We start from the raw sequence: 16,197 nt of genomic DNA on the forward strand, positions 1-16,197 counted from the left end.
AAATGCAACTCGCACACACATGACCACAGTCTCTGGCAGCTAGAGCCAGACTGTGAACTGCAGGGCATTACAGGAGAGGCAACCAGCTGGGGGTAAGGAGGAGGCTGGGGTGGGGAGGGGGAATGGTAGCAGGGTAGGAGTGGCGGGATGGTAAAGTGCTGCTGGGATCGTACATGAGTGAGGTGGAGAATGGGACAACTAGGTGCAGTCAGGAGGTTAGATGGAGGGTGGTGAAGAGGGCGGAGGATTAGCGGAGAAGGAGAGAAGTAAAAAGGAAAGTACAGAGACGTTCCCTTATTCCCAGCCAGAACCCAGTCCCCCATAGTGTTCCTGCGTTGGGTTTGGCTCATGGAATCCACCCAAATGGCCTTACCATCAAATTAACCATCTCTGGCTGCCACACTCCCTTCCACTACGACCTCCATCTGTTTGGATTCCACCAACCCTTAGCCCCCCCCCCCCCCCAAATCAACATAATCCTGCAAAACTGTATCAATCAAGTCCAAATCTCCTTGCAATATCTTCTCTCCATCTGCCAAATTCTCCTGCTATGCAATCCCAAATTCCTGGATCCCATAATACACACAAACTCTTGCCCCCCAGGAACTAGAGCAACATGAACTACGCTACCTCAAAAAACTCTCCAACCTGCTCACTTCCTACTCCCACATTGGACTACCACTTCCACAGCCTGTACAACCACCTCCAAACCTCCCACACATCCCCTCCTAGCCAACAAACCCTGTCTCACAGACCCACTACATTTACCCACCCTCCCTCCCACCACCACATAAAATCCACGACCTAAACAGACCCCAAAAACAAGCATGAACCTTTCCTCCAAAAGCTTTAGCCCCTCAGAAGTATTAGCCCTTTCCGAAGGCCTCACCTTTTGACCCACCCTCAAATTAAATCACATAGGACTTGCTGAAGACCTTCTCTCCTCCTCCCGGTCCCTACAGTGGAAACAAATTTTCTCCATCAACCCTACCAATCAAGCTCAACCAAAACCAATGATGAACCCTACCCGACTCTGTTCACTCCTCCACCCAACAGCGATCCCCCCCCCCCCTCCACCCCCCCTCAGCCACAAATCAACTCCCGTTAACTTACCAGAATTTCTTAACCTCGAACTTTGCCTCACTATCATTCCCCAAATCCCTGAACATGCAGACTAACCGTACATCCACAGAAAGGTACACAACCCACCACCTAAAAACTGATACCAACCCTATAATCCTACCTGCTGACAAAGGCTCCACTACTGTTGTTTTGAACCACACGTATCATCTGGCAGAAGAACTCCGCCAGCTGTCAGGTTCATCCACCCACAAACCATGCCACAATGACCCAATTCCAGAAATCCAGCAGTATCTCCAGACTCTCCTCAAATCCTTAGGCCCACCCCAGAACCTCTCCCCGAAGTTCACCTCTCTAGTCACCCATACCATTCATCGCTCTCCTACCTTCCACATGCTTCCTGAAACCCAAACCCAACCACACAAGTGCCCCATTGTGGCCTGTTACTGTGCCCCCACTGAGAGAATCTTTGCTCTCATAGATCAACAATCTTCAGCCCATTACTCACAACCTATATATAAGATACCAACCATTTCCTCCACCTCTCCACAGTTCCTGTCCCTTTACCACATGGTGCCCTGCTCATCACTATTCATGCCATCTCCCTTCACACTAACAGCCCTAAAGCCCATGACCATACTGCTATTGAACACCCAACTGATTCCGAACCAAACCCCTCCTTCCTAATCCTATCCTCACCGACAATTACTTCTCCTTTGAAGGCACTACCCACAAAAAAATCCAGGGTAGAGCTAGGGGCACCCACATGACACCAACCTAAGCCAATCGATTTGTGTGCCAACTAGAGGAATCCTTCCTAAACACCCCAAATTGGAAACTCCCACCGGGTTCAGATTCACTGATGAAACCTATGTGATCTGGATCAAGGATGAAGGCACCTTATCAACAGTCCTTCAGAACGTCAACACCTTCTCTCCCATTCGCTTCACCTGGTCTTACTCAACGCATCAAGCCACCTTCCTCGATGTTTACCTCCACCTCGAAGGTGGCTACATCGGCACCTCTGTCCAAATTGAACCTACAAACCACAAGCAATACCTCCACTTCGACAGCTGCCACCCATCCATACCAAGAAATACCTTCCATACGGCCTAGCCACCCTTGGCTGTCATGTCTGTAGTGACAAGCAGACCTTCTCGAAATATACCGAGGGTCTCACTTAAGCCTTTACAAATGGTAATTACCCTCCCAACCTTGTACAAAAACAGATTTACCGTGCCTCTCATCCTCCGGCCGCATAAGAACACTCCTCTTGTGAGTCGCTACCACTCACGACTGGCGCAACTGAATTACAATCACCACCAGGGTTTCTACTACCTCTCATCATGCCCTGAAATAACCCACTATCTTTCCCATTCCTCCCGCAGTGGTATTCCACCACCCACTGAACCCACAAAATATCCTTCACCATCCCTACACATCCCCTGCTTCCAACTCACTGCCTCATGGCACACAACCCTGTAATAGACCTACATGCAAGACCTTCCCTGTATATCCTCCCACCGCCGCCACCACCACCTGCTCCTGCCCTGTCACAAATATCACCTACCTCATCGAAGGCAAGGGCTACCTATGAAACCAGTCATGTGATCTGAAAGCTAAGCTGCCATCATTGTGCTGCATTCTACTTGGGCGCGATATCTAAGAAGGTGTCTGTTCACATTATTGGCCACCAACAAACTGGCCAAGAAACAAATGGACCACCCTGTTGCTGAAGACACTGCCAAACAGGATAGCCTTCATTTCAATGCGTGCTTCACAGACAGTGTCATACGGATCCTTCCCACCAACACCAGGTTTTCTGAATTGTACAGGTGGGAACTCTCCCTGCAATATATCCTACGTCCCCATAACCCTCCTGGTCTCAACCTTAATTAGTCGTCATCTTTACCCATCTAGCCCCTTCCCTGTTCCCATTCCAGCACTACACACAGCCCTCTATTCCACCCACGCACACAGTCTTTTTACTTCTCTCCTTTTCCGCTAACCCCCTGCTCTCTCCCCCCGCCCTCTGACTAGCCTCCAACTGCACCTATCTGTCCCACTCTCCAACTCACAATGTAAACAATGGGATTTCATGAACAAAAAAGAAAAACAAAGTAGTAGTAACACGGAGAAGGAATAAAGAAATGCTGAAAGATTGAAAATTAGGAGAGGAAAAAAATAATGAGAATGTTACATCATGTGGTTCACAGATGCCCAGAATCTCTGAGAGCTATATATTTTCAAACTGTTTACATAACAATCTTATCCTGTTCAAAATACTCTCCATTACAACTAACACATTTGTCCCACCAGGGCTTCCACTGTTTGAAGCGTTTTTTGTAGTCATCTTTAAAAAGGGCCAACAGCTCCTCCCTCTTATTTCTTTACTACTTCAAAATTGTCATATTAGTGTCCTTTCATGCCCTTTTTATGCATGCAAATAAGACAAAGCTGCACGGAGACATGTCAGGCATGTAACGCGCGTGGGGCACCAGAGCCACGCCGTTTTTAGCCAAAAACTGTCGAACAGAGATGGCTGTGGGTGCAAGTGTGTTTTAGAGTCTGCAACAAATTCGCTGAACTGAGCTCCAAGATAACCCATTAACCTCTGACAATTAATCGATTGTCTGTCTTCGGTCTGAAAGCACCAGCTCTTGAATTTTTTCAATATTTTCGTCGATTTGTGCAGTTGATGGAGGTCCAGAACGAGGTTTGTCATTGATCAACATGTTGCCATTTTTAAATCGAGCAAACTACCTGTAAACTTGAGTTTGTCGTGTAGTATCATCTTGGTAAGGCACTATCGACATTAGAGCAGTTTCAGCAGCATTTTCACCAAGTAGAAAACAAAATTTCTCAGCTGCACGTTGTTTACTTAAACTTGCCACAATAAAAAACAAAACGAGAACAAAACAGCCCTAGCAAAAACAATCACTGCAGATAAACAGATCAAGCCAAGCCAAGAACACAGGTAGCACTGAACTCAGAAACTTGTACTACATGAGCTCCACCCACGACAATGTTATTCCGCTCCCCCCCCCCCCCCCCCCCTTGTACGCTACCAGCAGGAATGGTGGCACAATCCACGCAGACGTTGACATCCCCTGCAACAGCACGATGTAATTACTGATTAATTATAAATATTCTTTGGGCTATATATGGCCACCACAACAGCAGTTTTGAGTCAGTTGCTCCTGATGAAGACTATGTAGATAATTGTTGAAAGCGCGAGGTTTTACCCTGAACTGACACGGCAAGAAATCCACAAGGGTTTCATACGGCTGATAGTGAAATTAGATAAATAAATGAATAGTGCAGTTATGGAATGGACAATTTTAATACCTTTTATGCAAGTGAGTGAACATGCATGTTGTTGGTCCAAAAAATTATAATGAAGTGAATTGTCTGACTCCCTCCAAACCACTGCAAATTTATGACAAAAGATTCGGCTGTCAAATTATAAAAAGCTTGAAGAACATACTGAAGAAACTTTATAGAAATATAAAAGGCTGTAACGATGAATTTTTGAAGAGATATACATCAGAAAAGATGCAAAGAATACCATTTAAATTACAAGGTAACCTGATGTGACTCAGCGGGACTCAGCAGCAGAAGCAGCATTCTTCTGAAGATGGCAAACAACTGGACTGCCGAAATATTGAATAGAGTTGATTTTAGTATCCAGCTGCAAACCCAACAACACTTTCAAGTATAAGTTAACCTATATACAGTTGCTGACAAATAAAACACCACATATGTTAAAGGAGCAATGAAGAGAGCGTCGTTTAGACACACTCAATATTATGACTGTTTTGAAGGCAATTTCAGTAAATTTTTGATGAACTTTCTTTTCGGAACATTCTGATGCACTTAAAGAGTTCATAAATTAAGCTCAAACAGACATATATAACTTTGAACAATTTAGATACAATGACGCAAAGAATTTAACATGAAGAAATTCACTGACTGTTTATGAATAAAGGAACAGAATTACTGATTGCTCCACAATGCAACCCTGAACAAAATGGTGTAGCTGAACGAGAAAAATAGAACAGTTGTTGAAGCCACACATTCAACATCGCATTCAGCTAAACTACTGAAATGACTGCGGGCAGAACCCTGCAATACAGCAGTTTATATCTCAGTATCAGAATGCTTACAAGCTGTGGTAAAATTGACCAGCAGGTGAACTTTATCACTTCAGAATCTTTTGCACAAGTTGCTATTTTCATTTTAATTAAATTCTATTCAATGTTAGTGATATGTCATTTTGGACAACTCTCTAGGTGTGTCATCAACAGGAGTGGATTTAGAGTGTGGTTTCCTTCTCAAATAAAAGTAGTTCACAATTATGACACATAATTTGAATAATGAGTAGTCTGTAGTTCCCTCAGTGATCATGTCTGACTTATCTCAGGAAGAATTCTCAATGTGAAATGGAGAGAAATCATCTGTGAAGAAGACCGCACTGGTGGTGGCAAATGACATACACAAACCCCAAAGTGCAGTGTCGCTGACTATAGGTCAAGTCCAACTGGTCACACTGCCACAGTGTGTTGTAATGGTAGAATCTAGATATTTGGAGCAATAATGGGTGAATGTCAGTTCAGGTCGACTTTTAAGCTTGGGAGCAAACAGGGGCCCTCGGCACTCATCGGGCAGCAAGACAGAACTCCATGCCCGATACCCATCCAAACTGTGGCACGGATGAAACAGTGATGTAATAAACACCACCACTCCAGACTGGTGGAAAGTAGAAGGGGAAGGATCTGAAAGCATAGTGAACATAAGAAAGGCAACAACTCTACTGAAATGAAGCAAAACAAAAAATACAGAGCTGGCAGATAGGGCAGGCAGTCCAGGAGCCCCTCAGGTTCAGCACTGGGAGACAAACTCCTCAACCATCCCATCCCCACTCCAGTAGCACCACAACAAAGTAAGATAAACATGAAAATGTATTCGATCCTTCCGTTGTGGTTGTATTTGTAGTTAACAGCCATTTGTGTCATTAGAGTTATGGGTATAAATGACTTTGGCATCTACGTACTCACTGATAAGGAAACAACGATGGATAATGGGAAACAGGTTAAGCTTTTAGGGCTGTGGGACATGCAGTCTAGGTACATATCAGGGAGGCGCATGCGAAATGATATGATACAGTTAAATGGAGGAAAAGACAGACATCCAGTGATGTTTTCCAGCCCAGTTTATGAGTCCTGCACTAGGCTGAATGTAGGGGTCTGGGTTCCTGAGCAAAAAAAGAATCCAACATATTAGGACAGGTTAAGGAACAGGCAGACAGTGAAAACATAGTTGAGTGATGGTGATGCCACAACCACAAGGAAACTAGCTCAAACTTCACCGTAATACTGTCTACAGAACTCAATCAGTAACCCCACAATAGGAGCTTGGTCTAACAGTCACAATGGTGATGGTGCTGCTGAACTACAGACCTGTCGTGGTAAAACTAGAACAATAAGTTCGAGTAATAGCGTGGGGTGATTCACGTCCCAATATGTACAACAGAGGAATTCGAGTACATTCAATTTATACACGCAACTATAGTTGAGCCTATGTTTACAGGGTAGCCATAACAGTTTGTTACAGGAAAGTTGCCACAAAAAGTGGGATTGTGTTTTAGAGGAGGAAAAATGAAAGCAATGACCAGGCCATTTTTATGACTCCATGAAGTTGATGCTTGTGAGGGTCACAGATTCAGAGCTGTATCAAATAAAGTCAAATGCAAAGGAATGGATAGCTGAAATATCAAATCAGCCTCATGGAATCCACAAGTCAGCTCGTAGCTATAAGGAAAAGGGGGCACTGAGCACAGTGCAGTGGGGTACACCATTCTCCTCCAAGATGTGAAGTGCCAGGTGGTGCATATACTTTGTGAAAGTCAAAGAAACATGTACAAATATGGCAGCACTTACTAATATAAGCAAGCTGCTTACAATCTGACCAAGTGACCAGTAATGGAGCATCTTCATGGCAACCACTCTAGTAGGTAAACGAAAGACCCCACGATTAGATGACCCAGCACCATTGATGGGTCTTCACCCTCTCTAACAATAGTGATACAATGTTAGTTTCATTCCGCCAGCCACCACTTTCAAGCATGATTGGAGGGACATTCGTTACCACTACCTGTGTGAACAATCACACAGACCTCTTTGGACATCCCCTAAGGCTGGCATGGTTCCTACATTATGCATGGTAGGAATTTGTCTAAGGATAGTGGTTAACAGAAAGATGCATATCTCACAGGGTGATACAAGTTGCAGGATACAACCACAGTAATTGTTGCAGTTCGGAGAGATGGCCGGTGATTTCTTCGTCAACTTGTCTTTTGATCTTAAGGAGGTTTTCAAGCTCTGCGAAGATTTCTTTGATTTATGATTGGAAACAGAAGATGTGCTAGCAACACTACAACCTGCACTGATGTCTGACTCAGAGTCTGCATGGTTCTGGGACGAGGGTTCCTTTGAAATGATCCATCTACAGCCAACACTTGAGAAGACAAATGCTCCACCAACCGAAGATGTGATTACAGGCTGCACAATATTGCTAAGGGAAGAGATGATAAAACTGTCACTATCTCACACCAAAGGGGGTTGCAGTGCAGTGTGATGAGTGGTTGAAGTTATATGGATAGGCAAGAAGATTCTTTTTTCTCTCTACGGTTGCCATTAAACTGGTCTTCATACAACAGAGTGAAAACATTCATACTTTTTTTGGTGTTGTATTCTTGGACTGTCTGTTCCTTCTTGTAAATGGTACACATGGGCGAGCTGGAGGGGTGCCATTCATGGTTGTTGATGGAAGTTGTTCAATGGATGTAAGGTATTCTGTCATAGTGATTACACTCACACAGCTAGGTTCACTGGGATATCACGATGACAGTGTCTGAAATGGAAGCACTTAAAATAATGCAGGTGGTTTGCACATGAGGTCTGTCATCACAGCAGTGAACCACGATCTTCACCTTTTCTGCAAGTGTGCTCCCATCGAACACTGGAATAAATGCTTCAAAGTCACCTCTATTATCCTTTAACCCCTTCTGGATACAAAGGAAGAATTGCAACCCCATCATTCTAAGTTGGAATATAATATTTTATCTGACTGTAATATCAAGTCCCGGTGAAAAATAATATCCTGTGTTTTGTTTAAACTTACATGAATTGTAAAATAAACTGGAATATTGCCCAGAGAAGTCGACAAAAGTAAGTCTCAAAACTGTACACAGTTTTGCAGTCTTTATCACGAGGGAGCCACTGCTTGCCTTTTGAAATGCTGTCACCACCTTGTTTATACCTGCATTTCATTTAATGAAGAACTGAAGCTTGGTCATTAGTAATGTCTCACTGTCGTAGCACAGACTACGTGCTGTAGTGAGATGGGTTCTCCATGTTGACACTGTAATCCCTACTCCCACGGCACAGCTACGAACAGTTTGGGGTTATGCTGATGAGCATCAAATTGAGAGTTCCAGCTAGAAGATACTGTCACAGTCTTCTAACTGCCAGTTTGAGTCACTACATGGGAGACTGGTCTGGTGACACTCTCTCTCACCGGAGGGCAGGGAGGGGGGCGGGAGGGGGGGGCGGGAGGAGGTGGTTCACCCCACTGTAATCACCCAGACATGGCAACAACCACAAGTCATTGTGAGTGCTGCACAGATACCCAGTGCCCCAATAGAGATGGGCACCTACTTAGTGGTACCTTTGGAGCATTTATGGTACAGATACTTGCACTGTCAGGGGGCTACAACTGTGCAGTTTCATGATGACCACACCACGACAGGCTGGCTACCACAATAGTTTCTGGGGCTGGCTCGTAGTTCTCCTAGAACCAGGTGTCAGGTTGAATACTTCCAGACAGATACCCACGATCGATGTTGAGTGCCATTGCTTGCACAATTTGTACTTGCTGAAATTTGGAAAAGAATAAATATCAAACCTGGTTAGGATTCAATATAAGGTTATATCTAGGAAACAACGTAAGTGATCATGAGAGAATGCCGAGATAAGAATTAGGTGAAAAGCTGTAAGATCAGGCAAGGATACAATTTGTGCGGGAATTAGAGGTGTCAGGAACTGCAGTACAGAATAGAAATAGTACTGCATTGACTCGGGGTCCCATGCTTGCATGTGCATGCACACACCCACACGCGCACAAGCACGAAGGGGCCAAGAACCACATCGGGGTGGGGAGACAGTAACAAAATAGCGAAATAAGAGGTGAAGAAAGCTAATGTGTGTGTGTGTGTGTGTGTGTGTGTGTGTGTGTGTGTGTTTGTGTGTGTGTGTGTGGGGGGGGGGGGGGGGGGCATGCACTCGTTCCTATCGTAAGATTGCCACAATATTGCAGAATCATTGGGCTCTGAATCAAAAAGTTTCAGACGATGGAAGCCCTCTTGTGGGGGCAATGTCATGGACAAGTACATTGCAGTTGGTTCTGACCACATCTGCAACTGAAACTGTCAATCCTCCTCCTCCTTCTTCTTCTTCTTCTGCTTTATGACCAAGTTTCACTTTTAAACTAAGTGTTGTCTAAAAAGAAAAAATGTTTAGAGTTAACTGTATTACACATACTATTGCATGGCAACTGTATGGCAAGAAATCAACACCAGCGATACATAACCTCAGAGCATAAGAGTCGTGTGAAGGATAGAAACAGAAAGACGTTACTTTACTGTTTCAGTGAGTTTACATGATGAACAACACAGTTTACAATAATGGGTTGCAAGGACAAAACACTGCAAACATTCTGATAAGCAATACATTATCTCTCACAAAACACAAGCACGCCATGTGTACAATTGTATTTTCTCAGTGCAGTGTTTTGAAACTGTGTATCTGCTATTCCCCCATGCCTCAGTGGTGGACATGCTAGCACCCGCACTGTGTGGTAGTACAGTTTCCTAAGAGACTTAAAGACACGTTCTGATAAAAAGCCACACACATTCACATCTACAAATTGCTCTCGATGAAATTAATTACAATTTTCTGTGTGGAATGTATTTATGCTGCAGTTTCAGAAATGAAATTTATGAGCAAGTCACATTTCAAGTATAACCTAAAAATAACAACTTGAAAGTGTTGGTCTGCTACCCACCAGTGATTAGATTTCTCCTATTCTGTGAAGCCTTCATATTGTTTGTATTGTTTCCAACAGTTTGGTTATTGCTCTGTTGTTGGTCCCGAAGAGGCGTCTTCACAGAAAAGACAGCATCTGTTTCAGAATTATGCCTACGAGTGAAGTTTGGTGTCTGTGGCATACTTGGATTGCCTGTCGATGTTGCAGTCCTCACTTCACTTGTTATGCTGCTTAGACTGGATGTCGAACTACTTCGGCTTCGTGGACCTGAGAAATTCATCAGTTTTACATTAAAAAGAAAAAAACATGCAACTGCAGTAGCTATACATGACATGACTGCTTTAAATGTGGTACAACTGGTAAAATGTAGCAGCAACATCTACACTTTGCTATTAGTCCTCAGACAGACACTGACTCCATAAGAATATTAGCAGACCAATAGAATTGACCCAGGACAAAGAAGTGGTTCTTTGCACTAGGGCTTGGAAAATTATGGACAAATGTTGATTTTGTCTGGCCCAGTTTGATTTTCTCATAGACGTCTTTACACACACACACACACACACACACACACACACACACACACAAATATTATACATTAAGTATTTGTCACGTATAATGAATTATTTTTAGAGAAACAAAGTGGAGAATTTTTATCTCAAGGTGAATGACACAGCAACGATTAATCTTGAAGTAGAGGAGAAAAATATCAATTAACGTACGCAGAGTGGCAGGGTTGCCACAAGTTTCCCCAAGTGAGATTCCCTGATTACCAGGCAAATTTTAGCATTTTTCCCTGACAAATTTTGAGATCACAAGGATACGTAAAGACATAACTTGACAAAAAATGTAAGGACTCTTTTATTTCTGAATGTGTGAGCAAAAATCTGAAGTACTAATATCAACATATTTTGTAATGAACTGTTTTTAAATGGAGAAAGCAAGTCAAATGGTATATATGTTTCAGTAAGACCACTGATATTAATTTTTTCAATAAAACAAAACACATTTGGTGATAAAAATACGCATTTTGTTGGAGTTGCAAGACAGATTTAAAATACCTTCACTGATTCCAGGAATAGCCTTAGAAAAAAAAAGTAGGCCCCTTGAAAGAAGTGTATAAGGCACGTAAGAGTTGTGTAAACAAACACTATAGGTGACCGCCAATAAAATGTTGGTTAGACTATGTTCGTTATCGTCCATTTTTAACCACTGTGTTATGTCTATTATTTTACAGGTACTGTGTAGTTTTTCTTTCAAGAAATACGTGAGTACGTAGTGTACAAAGTGCCAGTGACTGGTACAATTTTCTTCTTCTTATCGCCCATACTTTCTACTATAAAAACTACTTTCAAAGTGTCAAAACAAACTAGAATAAATAAAATATCTATAAAACACCGCACTGTACAATGTACTTGTGGTGTGACTCTCGCAATTCCTGAAAGCCATTACCCATGGCCTCTGGCCTGCCAAGGAACACAGCAGCCCTGGTTTCATGAATAAACCACAAAAATTCACTGCATTACGCCACACATAAACATATCTAGGTTGTGGGCAGATTGGTGAGACTAGATGCGATAGACAGAGGCTCCAAATTAGTGGGAAATGATGGGCTTCAGTACAGCAGGCCTGATCTATTAGATACCCAAAAAAGTGGCCTGCAGTTTTGAAAGTTTACTCATGTGGCCAGCTGTTCACGTGTCATGGACACCATGTCTATGAAATGAGACCACAGTGCTAATCCATGGAACAGATAACTTGCACAAATAATCTGAGAATGAATACTAATGAGGATAGGCAGCATATCACCGTAAAGATGATTACTGAGCCACAGACAGGCACATACAAAAGACAATCACACTCTCACAACTAAAACTTTGGTCATAGCCTTTGTCATAAAATGAGAGCATACACACATTCACATACTCACTCACAGACAACTAACGCACACACGGCCGCTGTCTCCAGCTGCTGATTCAAAAATCTCTGATAATCAGATCCAGACAAACCACTCCTCATGTTTCCCTGTCTCCCATCAGCAGCTGCTAGGCTAGCAACAAGAAGTAGTGGCAGCACTGACTGCAAGCTGAGAATTTCCCTGACACGTTTTAGATTCCCCAATATTCCCTGATTTCCAGAACTTGTGGCAACCCTGAGTGGGTGTTGTGAAAGTAGTTCAATAAACAAGGAGATGCTACACATTGTGCCAACTTATTCCTTACTTTACACATATAACGACACAACCAATTCAGTAATAAAACACACAATACATTCGACCATTTATACAACATGATAACTGTAAATTTAACGTGAATGTTTTTCAGGTATGATTTCATATCAGCAAATAACTTTCATATTAACTGACTGATGCCCGACTTCTATGCAGTAACAACTAAAAATTTGTCTCAAACCAGAAATTTCATTGTCACTGATTTTTCCATCTACAATTTCTCAACTATACCACCAGAGAGCCTACCATGTGGTATCTGAGACCAACATCACTGGATGAACATAGATTGTAGAGGATGAGGTTCACCCTGCCACAAACAACATATATATAGGAGGAAAGTTGCTACTCACCATATAGCAGAGCTGCTGAGTCACAGACAGGCACAACAAAAAGACTCACAATTATTGCTTTCAGCTCTTAAGGCCGTTGTCAACACACACACACACACACACACACACACACACACACACACACCTGCAGTCTTAGGCAACTGAAACCACACTGCCAGTTGCCCTAGACTGCAGTTGTGTGCCTAGTTGTGTTGCCCTGCGTGTGCGTGTGCGTGTGTGTGTGTGTGTGTGTGTGTGTGTGTGTGTGTGTGTGTGGAGAGGGGGGGGGGGGGGCGAGGGGTGGTGGTGCATCTGTCTACTGTTGGTGAAGCCCTTAATCGCCAAAAGCTACAATTGTGAGTGTCTTTTTGTTGTGCCTATCTGCAACTCAGAATCTCCACTATATGGTGAGTAGCAACTTTCCTTTTCATAATTGTTACATTCCATCCTGATTTTCCATTGTTTGAAAGTACGTATATGAAATGATTTAAATGTATTAAACGAAATGCAGTGACAGGCGAGAAATCAATGAAGATATACTGACATGAAATTATATTCGTGTAAGGCATTCAAATATATTGAAACTGCTATGTAACAAATATTTTGCAGTAATAGGTGGAAACATCAATGACAATGGAAGTTTGGGCCAGGCCTGCACGTGCAATCAACTACACATTGCACGTTATCATGTGTAAACCACTTCTACTGATAACATTTGGGAGACTTCATCTCATATCATACAGGTCAATAGTGAATTTGTCACATCATCAGTATTTCAGAGTTTGCTGAAGAAACTGTGTGTTGAAGTTCCCATTATACCTCTCCAAAACTGCAATATTTTGATTTTTTGATGATTTGTTCAAACACTACAGACCTCTCTAAATGAGAGTACTTGTGAAAATATTGTAACAAAAGGAAAAACTCAAAAATTGTTATGAACATACCAAAAGTGATAGAGATCTGAATTTATTTGCAGTAAATAAATTTGTAACCTTTTGCAAATTTCAAAATTATATTTTGAAAATATGAGTAGTCACAGGATGTTAACTGTCTTGAGAAATAATAAAGTGGAAGGACTGAAATTGTCAGCTATGACATTAATTGATGACATTTTTGAACTGTCAAAATATTTGTACATAAAAGTAAAAGAACCTGGATTTTTTCTTATTTAGAAATTATTTTCAATAAAATGTTCTAAGAATTTCATGGTACATGAGTTGGTCATTGTACTTAGGGAATGTAAATCACAGTGAGCAATGCTTGTCTGCACAAAAATGTGAGAAAATTTTTAGGTAGATCTTAATCTACTCTCAAGGTCAAAAAATCATGGACACTTAAATATTTAGATTTATCGCTGATTTTAAGTAAATTTCATGCAAAATTTGTATTTCTGAATCAAAATAATTACTTTGCAACATCATGAGTGGCAAAAACAATTCATAATTTTGTTTAACAGCATTTTATAACAGAAATGAGATGTAGTATATGTATACAAATTTTTCTTTTTATGATGATACAAATTGTTATTGTATTTTGTCATGGCCTTCTTTATGACTTTCCATCAACTAAAATTGCCTACAATGTAACACTCAATACTGCACTGCTGAAAAGACTTCATTCCCTCCCCCCACCTTTGAAGCAAAGTATGACAAGAATTGTGAAACATGTCACAAAACTGACAGCATTCATTTCCAAATGATAGTCACTGCTGTATTTCTTACATGTAAATACAAGTTTACCCTTGGAAACAAAACCAGAAGGAGTGTCAGCATGCAGAATAATTATCCGACAACTTATTCCTATGAAAACTTTAGAGTTGCCAGTACATCACTTATTTTCCAGCAGATCTTCCTGGGATGATTCTAATTGACCCGTTTCATCAAGGTAACACACTGTTTAAGTGCATCATCCTCTTGTATTGTGAATCTTCATATGGGATGTAGTTTGTGCTGCACCTTGCCACTTCTTTGAACTAAAAATGCTCTTCTTAGCATATCATGAACCAACGTCTTTTAAAATTCTTTACATTGACGAAGTGCTTACCACTGTAGCTGATTTTCTCCTGCATAACTGTACCACCTTTTTGTGAGGTCGGGCATTCATCGTTCACATGGGGCACTTTAAAACATTGTTGTTGAAATGATCTATTTGTGTTTAGGTTTCTTGTGATTTCGATGCTTTACAGGCAACATGAAACCAACTTTTCCTACGGTTCCTACAGCTCTGACACTTTTGTTTAGAATTCTCTTTACAGTTTTCTTGCTGACACCACATTGTTCTGGAGTCCGTTCTTGTGTCTTCAAATGTCATTGCTTTCAAGTTCCTGTTTGAAGAAGTTATAAATGCGGTAAATAATACCCCTTGCCTGCTTGTGAAGCGCATAACTTTTTTTCTTTATTGCACTTAAACATTAACTGATACACATTCCACACATATACTGCTACAAGAAAAAAAGAGAATACAAAAAACTGACAGCTGAATGAATAAGTTGGTTGTCGCGAAGTACAGCAACAGTGCAGCATGTAGGAGCGAGATTCTTGCTGTCTAGCTGTAACTCGCTGCTACCCACTCGGGAAAGAGAATGAATATTATTGGCTGCTAGTGGCTAATCAAGGGGGATGTGCAGAACTGCTGAAAACTGGGCCGCCTTCCAACATGATGTGGACTTTAGGCGTCCATAATTATGGGAATGTATTTCAATTCACTTGGCAGCACGCAACCACAGAAAACAGTTTTGTTTTCATTTGATGTGAGACATGTAAACCAACCGTAAACACTTCTTACGTGGAGACTAACCCTTTCCCCACTGCAACCGTGACTACTATGCGCATGTGTGAATCTGGCAGGTTGGGTGTGCCAGAAAATTTTTTAATAGGTAGCACCTGACTGCTTGTTGCTACTACTGATACAGCTAACAGCCACACTTCAAGTAACTTGAAGCAGGAAAATGTACTGTCCATACGAAACTCAACTGGGCATCCATGTATGCCCACAGGCAACTGCTCAAATGAACTTAATGTAAACAGTTGTGACTTCACGGTTGTCGGCAACAGTTTGTTATGAAGTATTCCACAGTCTTTTGTTATAAACCTTATTACAGATTTTGCTGTTTATCAATTCTTACCAGTCAAAATTACAAAAATTTAATTGAAGACTAAAACAATGAAAAATTTCTGGACTGTAAAAAATTCCCAAGGCTTTCCCAGTTTTCTCCCAGATGAAAAAAATTCCGGGTTTTTCCCACCAGAGCGTATAAACCCTGTCATTGAATTTGTATAGCCGAGCTGAATTTGCACACAGACAAGGATGATCCAACAAGAGCATTACTCGGGAAATGAGAACTGCACACTGATCTTTTCATGATAACCATTTGCAGGAGCATGAGGGAGACAATTGTATCTTGCAGCTCATGAGAGACACTTATTACCTGTCCCACCCACCACTGGTTGTTGT

At 41.8% G+C, this 16,197-nt stretch overlaps 1 protein-coding gene across 2 annotated transcripts in view; it reads right to left on the reverse strand.

Moving 5' to 3' along the window:
• LOC124546000 (cytospin-A) overlaps positions 1-16,197 on the reverse strand; it is a 947,875-nt gene that overhangs the window by 5,234 nt on the left and 926,444 nt on the right. For both annotated transcript variants that reach the window (XM_047124972.1, XM_047124971.1), the window contains one exon: positions 10,204-10,452. In XM_047124972.1, coding sequence (XP_046980928.1) covers positions 10,204-10,452 — 249 coding nt within the window. The remainder of the gene's footprint in view (positions 1-10,203; positions 10,453-16,197) is intronic.

This window comes from Schistocerca americana, chromosome 8, assembly GCF_021461395.2.
Source record: "Schistocerca americana isolate TAMUIC-IGC-003095 chromosome 8, iqSchAmer2.1, whole genome shotgun sequence".
Taxonomy (NCBI): Eukaryota; Metazoa; Arthropoda; class Insecta; order Orthoptera; family Acrididae; genus Schistocerca; species Schistocerca americana.